Genomic DNA, 21,539 nt, shown 5'->3' on the forward strand with positions numbered 1-21,539 from the left:
CCTGCCTCATTAGCTCTTCCCAATGCCTCAGTATGTCTCCGTGTTTTGAGAGCTTGGCACACTGCTGTGATCCAGCACCAAGTTAAAGTCCTTGCTCAAATCCAACACCCGAATGCACAAACAGCTCTCTCAGTGGCGAAATGCAGCCGTGGGTTGCCCAGCAACAAACTGCTATCGTGGAGGCATAAGGTGGGTGGGTCGTTGAGGGTAATGTACCTGGATCGTGAGCAAGAAAAAGAATGGGAGGGGCTTTTCAAGCGTCTGAGCTTTCGAATTTACAAAATCCCTCCAAATTGTGGCTGCGTTTCTGGAAGCGGTGTTTACCTTGGCTTCCTACTGTGTTGGCAACAGCTTTCCTGCAAAGAGCAGGTGTGGTTCCACACTCTCTCTTCCCCCCTGACGAAAGGCTCTCAGTAGCCATATTTTCAGCCCCGTGGCATCCCAGACTAATCTCAGGCTGCTAGCCCTTTAAGCCCGACCGGCCGGCGGGGTGGGATGGGACACGACGTGGAACCACAGAACAAGCTGTGTCAGCCACGTGGTACAAGGAAGCGTTCATGTTGAAACTGGGCAAAGTGTATTTCTGCTCTGAGCTGTATAATATGATGTTCCGAGAGTATCCACTTATCTTTTCTTTAGTTGCGTTTCCAAAACTCTAAAGATGTCGCTCCTCTCGAACAAAAGCTTAGTTTAAAATACCACCACTCGTCCGGCTCTGGTGCCCGTTTTAAAAATGGTGCCTTGGTCTTCAGCGGCAGTAGTTCTTTTGCAATTAAGATCCGGGCGGAAACAATGGGTAGCTGCAACGGGGCAGAACCGAGGTTGCTTCTTAGATCCTCTTGCAGGTCAGGAGGGAGGGTCAGGTCATAGTTGGGTTTTGTTCCTGCTGGCGCGGGAATACTCCGCGAGTAGGGAGCGGCGCTGCGGACTGCCGAGGCCTCTGAGATTGTACCCGGTTTGCTAGTTAGCTGGTTAGGCGGCGGAGCGGCGGCCCCTGGCGGGTCACCATGTGGGCCTTCCCAGAGTTGCCGCTGCCGCTGCTGGTCAATTTGATCGGCTCGCTGCTGGGTTTTGTAGCTACTGTCACCCTCATTCCTGCCTTCCGTAGCCACTTTATCGCCGCGCGCCTCTGTGGACAGGATCTCAACAAGCTCAGCCGACAGCAGATGTGAGTAACGGCACACGAGTTTGCTGGGGTAGGGTGCCAGGTTGTGCAGGACAGGGGCGAGAACTGAGATGCTTGGCTTTGCTGGAGACAGCTAACCCAGGCAACCCAGAACTCGGGGTGGGGTGTGTGTGTGTGATAGAATTGTCTATCCTGGGAGGGACGGAATGGGATCTTTGGGTGTCAGAACGTCTAGCAGTGGTAAACTCTTCCCTGTGCACAAACTCACTACTCCCCAACAAACAAAACAAAATCCTGGGAAGAAAGCCACTTTGGGTTACCGGAACCCTTACTTTAGTGAGTGACCACGCCCCTTTCCTCTTCCTCCCCCGCCGCTGCAGCCCAGAGTCCCAGGGAGTGATCAGCGGTGCTGTTTTCCTCATCATTCTCTTCTGCTTCATCCCTTTCCCCTTCCTGAACTGCTTTGTGGAGGAGCAGTGTAAGGCATTCCCCCACCATGAAGTAAGTGCGTTAGTGGGGCCGGGTGGCTTGGGCCGGGTACTTACTTGGGTTGGGGTTATTTGGATTACAGTGGACCCAACTGTAGAAATACTTGGACTGGTGATACAGCTCAATGATAGAGCCTCCCTAGTATACCCAAAGCCCCGGGTTCAGGGGTCAATCCTAAACTCCAAAAGAAAAAGACAGGGGAAAAAAAAAAAACCGAAAAAGACAGGAAGCAAGAATTCTTGAAAGGCAGAATAGCAGGCTTGAGTCGTGACTTGTCCAAACCTTCTCCAGTTTGTGGCCCTGATAGGTGCCCTCCTTGCCATCTGCTGCATGATCTTCCTGGGCTTCGCTGATGATGTACTCAATCTGCGCTGGCGCCACAAGCTGCTACTGCCCACAGCTGCCTCGCTACCTCTCCTCATGGTCTACTTCACTAACTTTGGCAATACAACCATTGTGGTACCCAAGCCCTTCCGCTGGATTCTGGGCCTGCATTTGGACTTGGGTGAGTAGCCCCGTGGGACCTACTTCAGGGTACCTTTTCCTCTGAAATCCCAATAGAACACCCTTCCTGGTGGTCCATATTCTCCATAAATATTCCTTTTCTGACCCCGTGTCTACTCAGATTTCTTTTTCCTTCCCTCCTTCTTTCCCATCTCTTCTTTTCTTCCTGTATAAGGAATTGAACCTAAGACCTCATGTTTGCTAGACAAACACTCTGAACTATACCAAAGCTTTTCCTTTCTATTCCATTTTCTAAAAATTTCAAAACAGGAAGCCTGGGCTCAGTGGTTAAGAGCACACACTGCTCTTCCAAAGGTCCCGAGTTCAATTCCCAGCACCCACATGGCAGCCATCCACAGTCTGATGCCCTCTTCTGGTGTGCAGATGTACATGCAGACAAAGCATCCACATACATAAAATACATAACCACATAAATAAGTAATATTAATACTTATAATATTTAATATTAATAAATTAAAAAATTTCAAAACAGGGGTCACATACTAAGTAAGTTGCCTTGAACTTAGCCCAGGCAGGTCTTAAACTGGTAATCCTCCTATCTCAGCTTCCAAGTAGTTGGAATTTTAGACCTGTGCTACTAGGCCTTGCCTGTTCAGATCCTTTCATTCATCCCGTTCTGTTTCCCCAGGGATCCTGTACTATGTCTACATGGGACTGCTTGCGGTGTTCTGTACTAATGCCATCAACATCCTAGCAGGAATTAATGGCCTAGAGGCTGGCCAGTCACTGGTCATCTGTGCTTCTATCATTGTCTTCAACCTGGTGGAACTGGAAGGTAGGTGGGATTGGCGATCAGGAGGAAGACACACCTGAGAGCTGAGGGAATCGCCTGCTGTGGTTAGAGAATTCCTGGAGGAAAGTGACAACACAAGGGCGAATTTAGAATGGAAGCTATTTACTCTGCAGACAACCGTGAGGGGCTGAGCACGAGACGGAGAAACAGCAGTGCTGTCATTTGTAGCCTGTCGTGAATAGCTAGACCAGTGATTTCTCTCAGACATACAGTTTCAGAGAACCCCAGCATCAGAAAGGGTCACCCTCTGACCACCGTGGAAAAAGACCAAAAAAAAAAAAAACCCACAAAGACACCCCCCCCCCCCCCCAATAATCATGTCTTGAGTACAGACAAACCCAGAACACTAAGCAACATGAAATGACCGGGAACCTCTCTCAGCTAACATGAGAGGGCACAGCTTTTTCCAGTAACAATTCATTTGTTTTGTTGTTTTGAGACAGTCTTGCTATGTAACTTGGCTGGCCTCGAACTCCTCATCGTCTTTTCCTGTCTCCTGCATGCGTGGATGGTAGATGTGTGCACCACACCTGACTTCCTCCTACTGCTTAGATTAAAATATATATATACTAAAAATGACTCGTGCCTTCCGAGAGCTCCCAGTGCAGAGCATACCTCTCCTTCCTCTCTTCCTCTCCCAGATCACACAAAACAAATCCTAAAACAAGCCCCTCAGCACCCCTGAGAAACGTTTTATGGTTCCCTGTGTGGTATATGGTTTCGGAAGTCTTAGTTTCTAAGTAAACCCAAGTTTGACTACTAGATATTTGTGGTTGTCTTGAGTTGATAGACCTCAACAAGTGCTTAATAAAACTAAGAACTTTGTTTTGGGGCTTGAGAGATGGCTCAGTGGTTAAGAGCATTGCCTGCTCTTCCAAAGGTCCTGAGTTCAATTCCCAGCAACCACATGGTGGCTCACAACCATCTGTAAAGAGGTCTGGCGCCCTCTTCTGGCCTTCAGACATACACACAGAATAAAAAGTCTACGGCCATACCACCCTAAATGTGCCTGATCTCGTCTGAATCCATACATATGTGATTAAAAGCTTTGAGTGTTGTGTCAAAAAAAAAAAAAAGAACTTTGTTTTGTTTTGAGATAGGGCCATACCATGCAGCCCTAGCACTCAGAGATCCAAGTGCTGGGATTAAAGGCATGGCACCATTCCTGACCCTAGCTAAAACTCAGCGCTTTTAACGCATTATCTCGTCAATCAAATCAAATCAAATGTTGACTCTGTGTAACCGGCATTATCCAGTTTGACAGACGGAAGCTTAGAGAAATTCAATGTGTCATATTCAAATCCACACAACTAGGAAGTAAAACTGGTATTCAAACCCCTGCTGGAATTTCTAAACCGCATTTAAGACAGTCACTAGCTTTTTTGAAGGCTCAATGAAAGTGCTATAGTTTTGGGAATCGCCTGGGTGGTGTGAAAGGGGAAGTTAAAGTTAGGCGTGGTGGCAAGTATGCCCAGCGCCCAGCGGGCTGGAGGTGGAGGCCAGCGGGGGCAGGGTGGGGTAGAGTTGATCTGGAAAGTGAATTGCCTGAGGTGTTCCTAATGGCTGGGAATGTAAATCAGACACAGGTGAGACCGAGATGCGTGTAGGGTGTGTGGGTACTAACTTTGCTTTTTACTCTGCTCCAAAGGTGATTATCGGGATGATCATGTCTTTTCCCTCTACTTCATGATACCATTTTTTTTTACCACCTTGGGATTGCTGTATCATAACTGGTAAGTAGGCCTGTGGATAAGAGAGAACGTGATTGGCATATGTGGGAGAGATGGTCTGGACATAAGAGACTAAAATTGTTCATACCTTTGTTGAGTATTCTCTGGGTCTTCCATTGGTAGTGGTTTGCCATTCCTGTTCGTTTTGTGTGTGAGTGTGAGCATTTGTGTATTTATGGTACAGGGGATTGAATCTGGGGTCTGGGGTCTTAGAAATGCTAGGCAAGCTCTCTACTAGTTAGCTGTATTCCTGACCTTTTTCTTTTTTCTTTTGAGATGGGTGAGTGAGGGGTCTCACTTAAGTTACCCAAGTTGGCATTGCACTTACTGTATTATCAAGCTGGACTTGAACTTACAATCATCCTGCCTTGCCTTCAGCTTCAGTTTCTTTCTTTCTTTCTTTCTTTCTTTCTCTCTTTCTCTTCTTCCTTCCTTTCTTTTGTTTTTTTTTTGAGACGGAGCTTCTCTGTATAACAGCCCTAGCTCTTGTAGGTCAGGCTGACATCAAATGCACAGAGATCCGCTTACCTCTACTGCCTCCCGACTCTGCCTTCAGTTTCTTCAACAGCTGAGATGACAGGTTGTGGTATTAGATACCACCCCCACCACACGTATACCATGCTGGGGATCAAATTCATGACTTTGTATACGCTAGGTGACTGCTTTATCACTAAGCCACACATCCAGCCTGGTTGTTACTGTAGAACTACAGTTTGCCCTGCAGTAGTTGGGAACAAATGCTGTGGCTCCCCCAGAAGTAGATGAATTTGGGGCTTTGGGTCCTGCAGAGTTTCCGGAACAGCCTTTCTCTTAGAACTCAGGTCAGGACAAGGCTGCTGCCGAGAGTGCGTGATGGGAAGGGAAGGGTCTGTAATGACTCTGGCACTGGCTCAGATCCTCTCTCCCATCCAGGTACCCGTCCCAGGTGTTTGTGGGAGATACCTTCTGTTATTTTGCTGGCATGACCTTTGCTGTGGTGGGGATCTTGGGACACTTCAGCAAGACAATGCTGCTCTTCTTTATGCCACAAGTATTCAATTTCCTCTACTCGCTGCCTCAGCTCTTCCACATCATCCCATGTCCGCGGCACCGCATGCCCAGGTAACCACTCTGGGACTGGAAAGGGTCATTATAGTTTTTCACCTGGGTTAACTAAAGCCAGCCTTTCTTTCCATTTCCTGGGTAAGAGGTGGAGGGAAAATAAGGGATCACTCTATGTGGGTAGCCCGCTCTAATTTATAAAGCACATTACCTTTCGTAATGTGTCGTGCTTACAACAGTTTCCATCACCCAGCTCTAAGCAGCAGAACCATAAACAAACGTCAGTGCTTAAGTGATCTTCTTAGTAACCGCAGGGGGAAAGTTCAATCACACGGAATCGTCTTCTCTTCACAGACTCAATGCGAAGACAGGCAAACTGGAGATGAGCTATTCCAAGTTCAAGACCAAGAGCCTCTCTTTCTTGGGCACCTTTATTTTAAAGGTAACAAGGTAACAAGGAGGTAAGGCCCCAGGCCACCATCCTTAACGTGTGAAAAGGGAAACCTAGGCCTTCTCAGACCCAAGGGGAGTTTGGAAACGTCAGGAAGACCCACTGTTGATGGGATGTATATAACTGAAGCTGTCTTTACCTCTGGTCCCTCCAGGTCGCAGAGAACCTTCGGCTAGTGACAGTTCACCGAGGTGAGGATGAGGATGGTGCCTTCACTGAATGTAACAACATGACCCTCATCAACTTGCTACTCAAAGTCTTCGGGCCCATACATGAGAGAAACCTCACACTGCTCTTGCTGCTACTACAGGTAAGATTGATGGTGGGGTGAATTATGCAAATTTTCTTAACTCTATTTCAATGCAGTTCTTATTCCAGTCCATTTTTCCTTCTAGATCCTGAGCAGTGCGGTCACTTTCTCCATTCGTTACCAGCTTGTCCGACTCTTCTATGATGTCTGAGTTCCCTGAAGATTGCCCTTTATCCCAGTCTCCACTGGACCTCACCCAGGACCAGCCTGTCTGGTCCAAGACTGCCTTCTGGTCCAGGCCTCTCTGACTGGCCATTTTTGTTTTATTTTCAGCTTCTCCCATCACCTGTGATTACTGTTCTGGACCTTATTGGACTTAAAGTCCATCCATTGGACTTTGCCAATTTTCTTCAGCTCACTACTCTCTCCCTTTCTGTCTCATCTGCAGTCTCATAAGGGGGTGTAGCAGCTTTTGCGGATATTTACAGCTCAGCTTTCAGAGCCTTGACTCTAAAGGAATTCGCCAGACCTTGAGAGAGAACCTGGGCTAGGGCTAGAGTTAGGGCCCTTACTCCAAGGTAACCTCACACTTGACTTTAAATGTTCCCATTAGGAAGAGCCAAGGCAGGCCATGTGCTCAAAATGGTGACAATAAAGGATTGTCTTTTACTTTCTCCTGTAGGTGTATCCACTCCTCTCCCTCTTTTTCCTGACCTTTGAGGTGCTTGAGGATTGAGCTCAGGGCTTCCTTGTACCTAAGTGCTGTACCACTGAACTGTGGCCCCGGCCTCTATTTATTTTCTGTATGGGCATTTTAGGATCAATCGGAAGAATTGGGGTGGGAACCTTCTCCAATAGGATGCCTACCTCTGCCCCATCAGACCCTTTCCTGCGAGAAGCGACAGAACTGAAACCAGACAGACCATGTTGAATAAATACTGAAATACTAAACTTGTGGTAGCATAAAGGATCACAGTGCTCAGTTTTGTGGCGTAGAATTGAACTCTCAGGTCTCATTTCTTCTCTTTGAAACCCTCCTTTTGCCAGATCTGAGGAGGGAGTGGGAGTATCCTGACCCGGAAGGAGAAAGGCTGTAGTGGTTTATAGCCTAGTCCTTTTAACTTTTTTTTTTTTTTTTTTTTTGCTTTATTTTTCGAGACCGTGTTTTCCCGTGTAGCCCTAGCTGTCGGGGAACTCACTCTGTTCAAGGCTGACGCTGAACTCAGAGATCCACCGGTCTCTGCTTCTGCCTCCTGAGCTGGGATTAAAGGTGTGTGCAGTACCACCGCCTGGCTGACCCTTTTCCTTTAAAACCCTAGGCCGGCCCAGATTTCCCATAGACAGTAGAGGGGGCTCCAGACTCCATCCTCCTTGTCTTCCGGTTTTGATGGCGCGCAGTAGCGTTTAAACTTCGCGCGCTTAAAACGGATTGGCCACTTCCCCGGCAGATTTGCCTCCAACGATGCCTCTCCGCCTTGCTTTCTTCCCCGGGTAAAAGGTTTTCAAATTGGACCAATCGCTGGGCGAGCTCTCTCCGCCTAGGCACGTCACCGAAAGGTTAATTGCAACCAACCAGAGACCGGTATCGAAGAAAAGAGCCAATCAGGCGGCTGCGGGGGCGTGTCCAGGCAGTTTATAAGGGCGGGCTCGCCCGCGCGCGGCGACAGTTGACTGCGGCGGTTGGTGGTGTTTGTCTTCATTGACTTCGCGCTCTGTTCTACCTCGAACACGATGTCGGGTCGCGGCAAGACCGGAGGCAAGGCCCGCGCCAAGGCCAAGTCCCGCTCGTCGCGCGCCGGCCTGCAGTTCCCTGTAGGCCGAGTGCACCGGCTGCTGCGGAAAGGCCACTATGCCGAGCGCGTGGGCGCAGGCGCGCCGGTGTACCTGGCGGCCGTGCTGGAGTACCTCACCGCCGAGATCCTGGAGCTGGCGGGCAACGCGGCCCGCGACAACAAGAAGACGCGCATCATCCCGCGCCACCTGCAGCTGGCCATCCGCAACGACGAGGAGCTCAACAAGCTGCTGGGCGGCGTGACGATCGCGCAGGGCGGCGTCCTGCCCAACATCCAGGCCGTGCTGCTGCCCAAGAAGACCAGCGCCACCGTGGGGCCCAAGGCGCCGGCGGGCGGCAAGAAGGCCACCCAGGCCTCCCAGGAGTACTGAGGGAGCCCGCGCCGTGGCCGCCCAGCCCTCCCCACACCTCCACAAAGGCCCTTTTCAGGGCCACCACCTCCCTCACAGAAAGAGCTGAGCCACTGAGGGCCGGGCCGCCGCGTCCCCGTCCTACCCTCTTTCCCTGCCCTCGCGCATTTTTTGCCTCCCCTTCCCTGTACGGCCTCTGGGTCAACCACGGAGGACGCGGGCGCCACGGCGCCTGCCCACCGCGAAGCTTCGCCGGTCTTGTCTCGGTTTTTGATGGGCCGCGCGGAGAGGCTGCGACACCTTCTGCTGTGGCGGACGGCCGAGATGGGCCTGAAGGTGAGTCTCTCCGCAGCTGCAGCTCGGGCGTCTCTTCAGCTTGGTGCTTAGCCCTCGCCTGGACCTTCGGAAGTGACTTGATTACCGGGCTTTGGTGAAGAGAAATGCATCATGCTGCTTGGTCCTCTATGTCCCCCTTCCTGGCCTCTGACCATTCTCACCCATCTCCATTCATAGGCCGGTGTGTGGTGTGGCTGGGACAAAATCACGAATAGGAACCGATTTTCTCCAGGATGCCTCCTGGAACGGTACTGGGAGAGACGCGTACAGGCCTATGGACAGAAGACCTGTGTTCCTGCCGCAGGAGACTGGCAGCGGGGCCTAGCCATTCCCTTTTCTCCCCGGCGACTCACCTCACGACCTGAACATCTAGATACCAGCACATGTCAATGAAACCCTGTATGGACTGAGCCTCTCTTGGCTTCTGAACTGGAATTTTGCAGCTATCCCAAGTTTAGAACCTTAGGTAGTGGGGAGATTCAGTGGGCTAATTTTATTAAAGGATTGTTTGGTTTTTTAAAAATGGAGTCTTTGATTTTTGGATTGCTGTAGGTTCGGGGCTGGGGATAGCTCCATGATAGAGCCATGTGACAGGCATATGTTGTGTTGGGAGGTGGGAGTGGAACTATATAGTAAGTTCCCTCCAGGGGAATGGGAAAGACTAATACAAGTGGGTCTGTAAAATGGAGACAAGCAGGCTGTAGGAATTGAAGGCCGTTCTCTTTGCTTGTTTGGTACTTCTGGGATACATTCCGAGAACATAAGGCAGTCACAAAGTGTATGTGTATGTATATATATATATATATATATATTTTTTTTTTTTACACAGAAAAGTCTCACATTCAAAATTCAAGTTTAAAAGGGCTTTGGGTTTATTCATATCTTCCCCAACTCCACCAAAACAACCACATTCAGAACTGGTTTAATTATTAGTGGCACTGGTTACATTCAAAAGTTGGCTAAAGAGATGAAGCCCCAACTATTGAGGGGGGAAGGCAGTCATTGAGGGCCCCACGGTGAGACATGTCTCTCGAAGTCTCAGCACCCTGTGGTTCAATCTCCTGGGATAGTCACCCCCTAAGTTGGGGAGCACAGGGCACTTGAGACATGTAGGCACTGGAAAGTGGCAACAGGGTTCCTGGACCCTACACAGTTAGCGCACATCATTAAGCTGCCGTGCAACATCCAGGATGTTCTTGGCTCCTTTGTTCAGCAACAAGCTGGCCAGGCTGATGCCCAGGTTCTCAGCAGCTACCTGGGCTCCTCTGGGAATGTTCCGGGCAGTGATTCCAACCAGCTGTGGGTCATCCTCTGGACCCTCTTCATGCTGGGTGACAGAAGGAATTACAGTTTGGTGAGAGGGAAGCCTACAAGTACTTTAGTTTATTCCTCCCTCATCTCCCAGCCAGTACCTGGACAGGGACCTGGATGGTGGCCTGCATAGTCTCTTGCATGCTATCTGAGCCGTCTAGACTCCAGACTCCTCCAGTCAGGTACAGCTAGGAAACAATGGGTTGTAGCACATATTCAGGAGAAAGTGTTAGCTGTTTGGGTGCACACGGTAGTGCCACAGCTGTTCCCCACCCCCATCCATTTTCCCTGCTTACCTGTCCATCGCTCATCACCGTGTGCACTGCTACTGGCACGCTGCAGCCCCCTTCCTGCAATGAATGCTCTTTGAGCTCTAAGGGCCTTTAACACCACTTTTTGACCACAAACCTCTAAGAATATTAACTGAAAAGCCTGCTGGGGCCAGACCAAGGTTCTCTCTCCACACTTAACAAAACATTCCGCAACTCTTGAGTTACCATTACATACAAAACACTTATCTGAGAAGTCTTCCTACTGCCCTTCTGATTCCCCAAGTCCTCGCAGCACCATGGGAGGAGCCCAAGTCTTACCAGGTGCCTCAGAAAGGCCCTCTCAGCGATGCAGCGAAGCAGAGTCTCGGGGTCGTGCAACACACTCACTAGATCCAAGATATCCTGGTCCTTGGCTCGGACTTCCACAGCTAGGGCTCCCTGAAAGAAAAACAGGCTTGATCTTTCTCTAGTCGTGAAGCAGAACATGGGAACAACCCCTCTTCTACCTGCTTCCCAGGGTCTTCTGCTTGCCAAAGCCTGAACATTTTATTTGAGGGGGAGCAGATGCCAAAGATTATAAACGCAGATTTATGAAGAGGCACATGAACAAAGCCTCTCCAGGCAAACTTACCTGACCCACAGCGTACATACATTCCTCTGGATGCAAGATCTGTGGAGGCAGACAACAGAATGGTGGGCAGTGAGCTAGGGTTTGCCACCAGGAAGCCTGGGGAAGGCACGAACAGGAGTCTGGTCTCTAATCTCACGCCCTAGCCTGAGCTTACTCTGGCTTGTCGTGTTATTGACAGAATGGTCACGAAGATAGCAGGAGAGAGGCAGATTAAAATAGAATGGAACAGGGCAGCGCCTACCTGCCCCACCCGGTTCTGCCAGCCCATGCGCTGCAGGCCAGCCACAGCCAGGACGATGGCACTGAACTCCTGCTGCTCATCTAGCTTCCGCAGTCGGGTGTTGAGGTTGCCCCGCTGTGGAGAGATGCTAAGGAGAACCGTGACCCACACAGTGCACCCTCTGGCCCACAGTCTCTTGTCCCCCTCTAGCTGACTTTTACAGACTCTTAGACAGGATCTCACGGTGTAGTCTGACTGTACTGATACTCACTATGTAGATCAGGCTGGACTTGAACTCACAGAGATCCGCCTGCCTCTGCCTCCAGAGTGCTGGGATTAAAGGCGTGCGCCACCACACCTGACTGGTACATACTACTTTTAGTTTGTTTGTTTTTTGTTTTTTTGAGGCAGGGTTTCTCTAGCTTTGGAGCCTGTCCTGGAACTAGCTCTTGTAGACCAGGCTGGCCTCGAACTCAAAGAGATCCATCCGTCGCTGCCTCCCGAGTGCTGGGATTAAAGGTGTGTGCCACCACTGCCCAGCTGGAACATACTATTTTTATTTATTTATTTATTTTAGTTTTATGTGTATAGGTGTTTTGCATGCATGTATGTCAGCAGAGGTCAAAAGAGGGCATCAGATCCCATAGAGCTGAAGTTAGAGACAGGTGAGCCACCAAGTGAGTGCTGGGAGTTGAACCAGAGTCCTCTGGAAAAGCAGCCAGTGTTTTTAACCACTAAGCCATCTCTCCAGCCCCAGGTCATACTCTTTTTAAAATGAGTTTTATGAACCACAAAGCCACTGTAAAAATCAAAACTGCTTAGTAGCAAATAAAGTAAAAACGGGAGCACCTTCAATCCTGGCCATCCAGAAGCAATTACTGATGGATGTATTGTCAATGCCTGTCGTCTCCCTAACTAACATGCACTCTATACGCAGGAACAATGCTTATTTTACATTTATCCTTGTTGCCAGGCACCTGCCAGAGTTTAAGAAAACATTAAAGATGGATGGGTGGGTGGATGGATGGACAGAAATACAGAAAGACTGATAACCCACTGCCCTTCCCTCCTGTAGAAGGATACAATACTCTTGAATTCCAGATGTGGGAATTTTCTCTGCAACTGGGCCACTCTCCTCAGGGAGCTGGTTCCCACCGCGCTGCTCAGAGAGAGAGTTTAAAATTAAATTTAATATGGGCTGCCCGCTGCTCTCCACTGTCCGTCCCTCTGTCTTCTGTCCACCAGGCCCCACTCACCTTTTCTCTGGCAAAGTTTCTAGAGTCTTCCCAATAAATTTTGGGTGAAAGACAACAGCATCACAAGGATTTTCCCGTCTGGAGAGCAAATGATGAAATAAATTTATTATTATTTGGAGACAGAGTTTATCTAGCCCTAACATTTGTGATGTACCCCAAGCTAGCTCAAATTCACAATAATCCTCCTGTCTCAGCCTCCAGAATGCTAAGATTATAGGTGTGATCCACTAGGCTTGACTTTTTATTTTTTTTATAAAAGGTTTCCTGTTTTTGCTTTCTTGGTTGTTTACATTTTCACTTCTGGGGCCGGAGAGTATGCATGCCATGGCACGTATGTGTCCGTCAGATCACAACTTGTGGGATTCAGTTCTCCCCTTCTACCATATGAACCCCAGGGACTGAACTCAGGTCATCAGGCTTGACAGCAAATGCCAGCTAGGCCATGGTAAGCTAGCCTTCTTGCACCCCACACCTTGAGACACAATCTCACTAAATTCACTCTAGCCCAAGCAAGCCGGGAACTTCTGATCCTCTTTCTTAGCCATCCCTAGTAGCTGGGATCACAGGCCTGTGCCGCTGGGCCCAACTCCATGCACCCTAACTAGCCGACCAACTGGCTTTTCCCAGAGCTTCCTGCCCTGCTTAATGACTGACAACCTTCCCAGCAGAGGGCTAGGTGGCCACGTCCCAAAGGGAAAAAAGTCAAAGACTCCCATGGTGGGATCCACCCCGCCCAGCCCCTCGCCATAGCTCTTACTTGCAGATGGCTCCAATGGTGAAGCCAGGAGGTAGTATAGTGGGCACATCCTTCAGCGAGTGAACAACCAGGTCCACTCTAGAGAGAGAGGGGAGGGCATGCAGAGAGGAGTTGAGTAGTTGACCTTAAACTTCTCCACCTACCTGAGCTATAGCCATCCAGGAAAAGGCAGTCCTAAGACCTAAGGACCCTGAGGCCTGCTTTCCTCTCAATGACTCTACCCCGTTTCCCAGACAATCTTATGTCTAGGCAGCTAGGTGGCTCCAAAACAAGCCACTCCCCTGTGTGGACGCCTAGGAGCTCCTTAGCCTAACACCAACAGTCCTGCTAATATTGGAGGGCCACTCTGGGGTTCAGCGAGAGACTGGGGAGGGCCATGCGCTCCATTCTCACTTACTCATTCTTCTCCAGGGCGTATTCTAGCTCCTTGGTAAACAGGCTTTTCTCTCCAATCTGCCAGGGAAGAGAGCCTCAGAGTGCAACCCCTTGTGGGAATGGGGGGGAGGGGGCGGGGGGAGAGGGACTGGAAGAGCAGGGACAGGGATGGCCATTACCTTAGAGAGTGCAGTATCGAGAATCTTGTCCCCCGTGGTAGACATGGCAACTGAGGAGAGAGTCAGTCAGGTACCGTTAATCAGCATCTACGGCCACCATTGGATCAGCACGGCACTAAGAGTCCCACAAGCCCCAGCTCCTACCCTCGAGGAATACACACACTAACAGAAAAAGCAGACCCAAGGAAGAAGGTATGCCAGGCTAGCCCAGGCAGTTGGAGGTAAACGTGTTCACAGGAGGTTAGCCCTCCACCTGCAAGCAGCTAAAACAAGACTCTCACAAACAGGTTTTGACAGCCCGCAGAGTCCAAACTGCCGCCTTCTCCCATTCACAGGCCTCCCCCTCGCTGCCATTCATTCCTCTCAAGCAAACTTACTGATTTCAGCCGGGCGGTGGTGGCGCACGCCTTTAATCCCAGCACTCGGGAGGCAGAGACAGGCGGATCTCTGTGAGTTCTAGGCCAGCCTGGTCTACAGGAGCTAGTGCCAGGACAGGCTCCAAAGCTACAGAGAAACCCTGCCTCGAAAAACTAAAAAAAAAAAAAAAAAAAAAACTTACTGATTTCAAACTGCATGCCCGGGTGCAAGGTTTTCAGCATCGCCACCACCGTGTCCGTCTGTATGCGAGCCAGCTGGGGATAGAGATCTGGATTGTTCCTGCCCTTCCCTGGCCACTACCCCAGCTCAAATCCTCATATGGGTCAAGAAAGATAAAATGGGTCTAGACTTCTCACGTGGGGATGAGAGTGAAGGGCCTGGCCTGGGAGTTCTTTCTGTGTCTCTAACCACTTCCCTGGTCCAGGGACTTTCTTTTCAGAGGAAGTCAAGGTCCAACATCGGTAAGGCCGCCATTCCCGAAGAGACTGACTCCCCAGACATTCTTGTGTCCTCTATGCTAGGAACTAACCCTCTGGGTCCCGTCAACTGGCGGCCTTGTGAGCATTAGTTAGAACTCTTATGGCAACCCCATGCGTCTGCACTCACCTGGCTCTTACGGGTCCCCACGCGAATCACCCTCATCTTTGAGCCGTTTTCTCCCTGCAGAAGAAAGCCCCCAGGTTAGAGTCTGTTCCACGGCACCTTATCCAAGAACCAGGACCACCGGCTTTGGAGAAAGGATCCCAGGCTCTGGCCAGGGAGTCTTCAAATAGGGAAAGATTCCCACGACTGGTCCTCTAACCTTCCTTGGTACCTTCTGCCCTCCTACAGGATCCAGAGAAGCAGGGACCAAAGAAAAGCTGTAAGAGACTCCTTCGTGGTAACGGCAGCAGCAACTACGAAACTGAGCCTCAAAGCCCAGCCTGGCCAAAGCTGTTCTCACTGGGAGGGTTGCACAGCCAGGTGGGGAAAATGATAAGGCCCATCAGCCTAAGCACAGCAAGGGTGGGCCCTGCCGGAGGGTGGGACCTGCAAGAGGCTGGGGCTTGACAGCTGAAGCCACACACAGAGGACAGGTTTGCTGTCCACAACAACTCAGGTACTTGAGAAAGTCTCACTTCCCACTAGGTGAGACACTAAGGGTTCCTTACCTGACCTACAAGGACTGAGGTCAGCCAATCTAATATATAGTGCTCTGTTCACCCTCTTGACTGGGTGGCTTTGGGGACATCATCCCATCAAGGTCTTGTTAAATGAAAGGCCACCTGATGCCAAGATGTCTCATTGTCCCATAAGACTATGAGGATAGGGGCTGAAGAGATGGCTCAGCAGTTAAGAGCACTGACTGTTTTTCCAGAGGATCCGGGTTCAACTCCCAGCACCCACATGACAGCTCACAATTCTCTTAACTCCAGTTCCAGAGGACCTGACACCCTCACACATATATGAGTGCAAAGCACCAATGCACAGGCTGGAGAGATGGCCCCATGATTAAGAGCACTGGCTCCTCTTCCAGGGGTCCTGAGTTCAATTCCCAGCAACCACATGGTGGCTCACAACCATCTAGAGTGAGATCCGGTGCCCTCTTCTGGTGTGCAAGCATACATGTAGGCAGAACATTGTATACATAATAAATAAATCTTAAAAAAAAATAAGAGGCCAGGCCAGACAGTGGTAGTGCATGCCTTTAATCCCAGCACTCGGGAGGCAGAAACGGGCGGATCTCTGTGAGTTCGAGGCCAGCCTGGTCTACAGAGTAAGATCCAGGACAGACTCCAAAGCTACACAGAGAAACCCTGTCTCAAAAAAAAACCAAAAAATAATTAATTAATTAATTAATTAAAAAAAAAAAAGGTCGAGCAGCACAGGTGCAAACTTTTAATCCCAGCACTTGGGAGGCAAAGGCAGGGGGATCTCAGTGTGTTGGAGGTCAGCTTGGTCTACCAAGTGAGTTCTAGAACTGTCAGGACTTTTACACAGAGAAACCCTGTCTCGAAAAACCAAAAAATAAAATAAAATGAAAGTGAGGATAGTCTATGAGGAACTGCCTAACATTAATTTGTCTAAATGTTTTTTTTCTGATGTCAGAGCTAGAGCCAATAGCTCAAAGGGACACACCTCTTCCTCCTGTCACGGAGCCTTGGATAAAGGTGTTTAGTGTCAAGCAGGTAGAACTGGGTTCTGCAGCCTGACACAAAGCTCTTATTTCTTCCTGCTGTCTGGAGCCACTGTAGAGACCGTGCGCCCTCCCTGCATTGGGTCCCTCTCCCTCCTCTCACAGGTTCTTCTGCAGCAGGCAGACACTCAGGTTCTTGGTCACTGGAGGGGTGAAACTTACCCTTGGACTCCAATCTACTCCACTGTGATAATTCCTCCCTCGAACGACTCTGAGACAGCCTCTCCCGTTTAGCTAGGCTTGAAACACTCAACACAGAAATTCCAGGCCACAGGGAGCCCACAGGAAGGAATTACTAGGTTTAAGCAATTCCTTAATTGACCCCATACAGAATTTTCAAGTCCAATTGTTCCATTAAAAAAAATAAGTATCACTCGGGAGGCAGAGGCAGGCGGATCTCTGGGAGTTCGAGACCAGCCTGGTCTACAGAGCTAGTTCCAGGATAGGCTCCAAAGCCACAGAGAAACCCTGTCTTGAAAAAAAAAAAAAACAAAAAAAATAAGTATTGGGTGATGGCCTTTAATCCCAGCACTCAGGAGGCAGAGGCAGGCGGATCTCTGAGTTCTAGGCCAGCCTGGTCTATGAGTTCCAGGGCAGCCAGGACTACACAGAGAAACCCTGTCTCAACCACCCCCTACCTCCAAAATAGTACTGTGATGTGAAGGGCTGCAGAGATGGTTCCCTGATTAAAGCACTGGCTGTTCTCCCCGAGGACCTAGGTTCAATTCCCAGTACCCACACAGAGGTTTCAACGGTCTGTAACTCTAGTTCCAGGGGATCTCTGGTTCCCTCATCTGGCCTATGCTGGGCACACACATAGTTCACAAAGACATGTTTTCAAGCCAAACACCCATACATATAAACAAACTACTTTTGTTTGGTTTCCGGAGACAGGGTTTCCCAATGTAATCCTGGCACTCCGGGAACTCACTCTGTAAACAAGGCTGGCCTTGAACTCAGAGATCCTGCTGATTCTGCTGGGATTAAAGGCACACCTGTGCCACCACTGCCAGGCATAACAAATTAATTTTTAAAAAAAGTATTTGTTGTTGGACATGTGGCATATGCCTTTGTTCCCAGCATTCAGGAGGCAGAGATAGGCAGAGCTCTGTGAGTTTGAGGCCAGCCTGGGTCTACAAAGCAAGTTCCAGGACAGCAAGGGCTGTTCTACAGAGAAACCAGGTCTCCAAAACAAACAAACAAAAATAAAAATTTGGGCTGGCCTGTCAAGATGCTGTACAAACCTGATGACATTAAGTTCTAGCCCCAGATACTGTGGAATGAGTTATCCTCCACTGCACACTTGCACTATGGCCTGTGTCCATGGGCACAAACACAGACGCGGTAACAAGAAACAGTAATCAAATAAAAAGAAAAATAAAACACACAGGGCACGGTGGCACATGTCTAGTAACTGGGAAAATAGGCCCAGCCCAGGAGTCTGAGTCCAGCCAGGTGAAGGGAGTATTATCATTTATAGGCTTGGGCCATTGTTTCTGCCTACTGTCCTCACAACAACCCTACTGTGTGAGACAGCGCAGGTACTTCCAGCAAGTATCACAGAGCAAAGATGCAGAGAGGTCAAATGAATGGCTGAAAGTCTCACAGCAACGCACAGGCAGAAAGTGGGCACTGACATCTCGATCTTCCTCCTCCCAACCTGAAATGTCTACACTAACAAAGACTCTTGCGGCTTCCAGGCTGGGCTAGAGATAAGCAGGCCCCACAGCTCTGCCTTATCTCAGGCAGTCAGTGGCCTTAGAGCTCAGTGTAAGGCCTGCCTGCCAGTCCAGAGCTTTCCAGCAGGTTAGGAATGACAAAGCCCAAGTGGCTCCCAGTGGCAAGAGTAATTCAGGTGTGTCTTAGCTGGTGGCTGGGGTTGGGTGACTTTTATAACGGAGAAAGGGAGAAGGCACACCTCCAAGATGTTTGCATATACTTCTAAGTCATGGGGTTGGGGGTGCTCTCCTATGAATCAACCGGCTAGTGTTCCAAGGCAGCTGGATTTGCCTTGACCCCTACCTAAGTCATGAAAGAATCTTGTCTGTGTATACACTTTTACTAGCCCACTATCCCTTAAGCTAAGGGAAATCCCGGCAGAAGCCCAAAGATCTTTCCACGCCCAACCCTCCCCCTACTGCTCAGGATCACCCCCTTCCCTTCGTAAGGGCAACTTAGTTACTGGCCCTTTAAAATGTCTGGGCGGGGGGGGGGGGGGGGGAAATGACAGCTAGCTGTTCTGACCAATGGACGACGGAGCATGGCAACTCGGGACCAATCGTTGCATCCAAAAAAACCCAGAGGCGTGCGGGTCGCCGGCTCAGGACTCACCGCCGTTGCAGCCGCGCTGCCGTTACCGGACATGACTCCGCTTAGGGCGCAGGCGCGGCGCTGCCGCTGCAGCGCCCTGGAGGCTGCAGAAGCCGGCGACCTGGACCGGTGGGGACTGAAGGCACATGGGGGCCGAGCCCGCACTCCAGCCGAGCTGCAGGACCTGCCGAGCTCTGCGTCACATCCGTTGCCCTCTCTCGAAGGGGCGGCACCTTCCTCTGGGCGGGAATTAGGGTTGCGACATAACCGGCCTCATTGCCGGCATCCACCTGGCCTACTGCACAGAATAACCAATGGTTTTAATTTTATGGTTTTAATACTTTTTTGCTTTTCTTTTTTTTTTCATTTTGTTTTTGACAGGGTTTCACTGTGTAGCCCTGGGTGTCCTGGAACTCACTTTGTAGACCAGACTGGCCTCGAACTCATGAGTGCTGGTATTAAAGGCTTGCGCCGCTACCATCCGGCTATTTTTCATTGTATTTATTAAATGTGTATAGTGTGGGTGCGCGTCAGCCATGGTGTGCATAGAGAGGTCAGGATAACTTAAGGGAGTCTGTTCTCTTCCCTCCATTATGTCCCGGAGAGTTTGAACAAGTTACCATATCTGCTGAGGTGCATTCAACATCGACAGATGACAGGGCTCGAGACGGCTCCTTAGACTTTCACAGCTTCACCTCTCCAGCACTGGTGTAAGCAATTAGTGTAAATGTGCTGTTTTTTTCTTCTAATCAAACTAAACTTTGCTATACTGTAAAGTAAGCAGGTCTTTTTTAAGGCAAGGTTTGGGCTATTAGGAGCTCAGGCTGGCCTTGAACTTTTCCATTCTTCAGGCTCAGTCTCCCACAGCAGACAGCAGTTCTTGTTTGTTTGAGACAAGGGCCTTGTGTGGCCCAGAATGTCCTTGAACTCCACCTTGGTACGTGCCAGGATTACAGCCTGTACCACCATTCTTTGTTGACCCCCTGCAGCTGGAAAGGCTAAAAATTTATCCAAGAGTGCCTCTGTGTCTTCCTCCCAGAGACCGCGTGAGAATCACACCCAATACAACAATGCTTGAATTTCTACTTTAAGAAAATGAAACTAGCTGGGCAGTGCTTGCACACACCTTTAATCCCAGCACTCAGGAGGTAGAGACAGTAGGATCTCTGAGTGTTGACTTAAAATGTGGGTTCCAGGATAGCCAGGGTTACACAAAGAAACCCTGTCTCGGAAAACAGAACACACAACACACCATGAACGTAGTATAAAGAGGTGAATGGCTCAGGAGTTAAGAGCACTTGCTGCTCTAACCGAGGACCTGGGTCTGGTTCCCAGCACCAATATGGGGTTCTCAGGCACCTGTAAGTACAGTTCCAGAGGCTGTTACCCTCTTCTAGTCACCCTGAGCATTAGGCATCCATGTGTACACATACATACAGGCAGGCATTCATATGTATACATGTATGTATATACCTTCCTAAAGGAAAAGGTCCTGGCTACTCCTGTAATTCCACCACTCAGGAGTTGGAGGATCAGAACCTCAAGGTCATCTTCAGTTACACAGTAAATTTGAAGTTAATCTGGGCTACAAGAAACCCGATCAAAAAGAAAAAAAGAAATCCGGCTGGGCTGGGTGGTCATATCTTTATTCTCAGCACTCAGGAGTCCGAAGCAAATCTCTGCAAGTTTGTGGTCAGACTCTTTGTCTCAAAAAGGGTGTGTGTGTGTGGGGGGGGGGGGGGGCTGGAGAGATGGCTCAGCGGTTAAGAGCATTGCCTGCTCTTCCAAAGGTCCTGAGTTCAATTCTCAGCAACCACATGGTGGCTCACAACCATCTGAAATGAGGTCTGGTGCCCTCTTCTGGCCTTCAGGCATACACGCAGAAAGAATACTGTATACATAATAAATAAAAAAAAAAAAGGGTGTATGGGGTATGCAACCCTAAAGACGAGTGGGATGACAACACGTATGTTGATGAAATTCAAGGCCTCACATGTGCAAGGCACACACTGCCCACTGAGCAGTATCCCCAGCCTTGAAGAGCACTTGTTAGGTGTGTGCTGGCACTGGGGAAGCTGAGGCCAAAGCATTCTGAATCCAGTGCTATGCCGATGACAAGACCCTGTCTCGAAAACAAAACACACACACACACACACACACACACACACACACTGCACTGGCATGTATGGCACTTGTTTCTTGTTTTTTTTTTATTTGTTTGTTTTTGTTTTTTGAGACAGGGTTTCTCTGTGGCTTTGGAGCCTGTCCTGGAACTAGCTCTGTAGACCAGGCTGGTCTCGAACTCACAGAGATCCGCCTGCCTCTGCCTCCCGAATGCTGGGATTAAAGGAATGTACGGCACTTGTATATAGCATGCCCAAGACCTTGGGTTAGGTCCAAGAAACACACACATGGATCTTCCCACTACTTTAACAGTAACAAATTGAGCATTGTTCAAAGACATAGATGGCCGGGGGCTGGAGAGATGGCTCAGAGGTTAAGGGCACTGACTGCTCTTCCTGAGGTCCTGAGTTCAATTCCCAGCAACCACATGGTGGCTCACAACCATCTGTAATGAGATCTGGTGCCCTCTCTGGCGAGTAAGCATATATGAAGACAGAACACTGTATACATAATAAATAAAAATATTTAAAAAAAAAAGACATAGATGGCCATTTGTTTCATAAGTCTGTTAATATTGTTCACAATAATGTACAGATGAAAACATTGAGGTTCTGAGAAAGTGAATTGTCCTAAGTTGCTGGAAGGAGCGGTGCATATCTATGATCCC

The 21,539-nt window shown here is 49.5% G+C and overlaps 3 protein-coding genes across 3 annotated transcripts; 2 read left to right on the forward strand and 1 right to left on the reverse strand.

Moving 5' to 3' along the window:
* The first annotated feature begins 771 nt into the window (after window positions 1–771).
* Window positions 772–7,079, forward strand: Dpagt1 (dolichyl-phosphate N-acetylglucosaminephosphotransferase 1). The gene is made up of 9 exons (XM_041638439.1): window positions 772–1,168; window positions 1,507–1,627; window positions 1,907–2,120; window positions 2,769–2,915; window positions 4,582–4,666; window positions 5,576–5,764; window positions 6,059–6,146; window positions 6,310–6,465; window positions 6,551–7,079. The coding sequence occupies exons 1-9, from the start codon at window positions 1,008–1,010 to the stop codon at window positions 6,614–6,616; spliced, it is 1,227 nt and encodes a 408-aa protein (XP_041494373.1). The 5' UTR covers window positions 772–1,007; the 3' UTR covers window positions 6,617–7,079.
* Window positions 7,080–8,054: 975 nt separating this feature from the next.
* Window positions 8,055–9,406, forward strand: LOC121438247 (histone H2AX). Its single transcript, XM_041638442.1, has 2 exons — window positions 8,055–8,883; window positions 9,061–9,406. The coding sequence occupies exon 1, from the start codon at window positions 8,137–8,139 to the stop codon at window positions 8,566–8,568; it is 432 nt and encodes a 143-aa protein (XP_041494376.1). The 5' UTR covers window positions 8,055–8,136; the 3' UTR covers window positions 8,569–8,883; window positions 9,061–9,406.
* Window positions 9,407–9,731: 325 nt separating this feature from the next.
* Hmbs (hydroxymethylbilane synthase) lies at window positions 9,732–18,945 on the reverse strand. The gene is made up of 14 exons (XM_041638440.1): window positions 18,770–18,945; window positions 14,869–14,922; window positions 14,444–14,516; window positions 13,885–13,934; window positions 13,728–13,783; window positions 13,331–13,408; window positions 12,574–12,651; window positions 12,401–12,476; window positions 11,339–11,452; window positions 11,098–11,136; window positions 10,785–10,904; window positions 10,491–10,544; window positions 10,296–10,382; window positions 9,732–10,210 (listed from the first exon to the last, which is right to left on the reverse strand). Exons 1-14 carry the CDS (start codon window positions 18,800–18,802, stop codon window positions 10,037–10,039), a joined length of 1,086 nt encoding a protein of 361 aa, XP_041494374.1. The 5' UTR covers window positions 18,803–18,945; the 3' UTR covers window positions 9,732–10,036.
* Window positions 18,946–21,539: the final 2,594 nt, after the last annotated feature.

Source organism: Microtus oregoni, unplaced genomic scaffold, assembly GCF_018167655.1.
Source record: "Microtus oregoni isolate MIOR12 unplaced genomic scaffold, Mior012 000055F_ref0000237, whole genome shotgun sequence".
Taxonomy (NCBI): domain Eukaryota; kingdom Metazoa; phylum Chordata; class Mammalia; order Rodentia; family Cricetidae; genus Microtus; species Microtus oregoni.

Excerpts from the sequence above, each read along its gene's own strand:
- LOC121438247 (XM_041638442.1), top strand. The coding sequence starts at position 8,137 with ATGTCGGGTCGCGGCAAGACCGGAGGCAAGGCCCGCGCCAAGGCCAAG.
- Dpagt1 (XM_041638439.1), top strand. The coding sequence starts at position 1,008 with ATGTGGGCCTTCCCAGAGTTGCCGCTGCCGCTGCTGGTCAATTTGATC. Across the intron at positions 4,667-5,575 it reads GGATTGCTGTATCATAACTG|GTACCCGTCCCAGGTGTTTG; the intron begins GTAAGTAGGCCT and ends TCTCCCATCCAG. Across the intron at positions 6,466-6,550 it reads TGCTCTTGCTGCTACTACAG|ATCCTGAGCAGTGCGGTCAC; the intron begins GTAAGATTGATG and ends TTTTCCTTCTAG.
- Hmbs (XM_041638440.1), bottom strand. The coding sequence starts at position 18,802 with ATGTCCGGTAACGGCAGCGCGGCTGCAACGGCG. Across the intron at positions 13,935-14,443 it reads GGGCATGCAGTTTGAAATCA|TTGCCATGTCTACCACGGGG; the intron begins GTAAGTTTTTTT and ends CTCTCTCCTCAG. Across the intron at positions 10,905-11,097 it reads GTATGTACGCTGTGGGTCAG|GGAGCCCTAGCTGTGGAAGT; the intron begins GTAAGTTTGCCT and ends TTTTTCTTTCAG.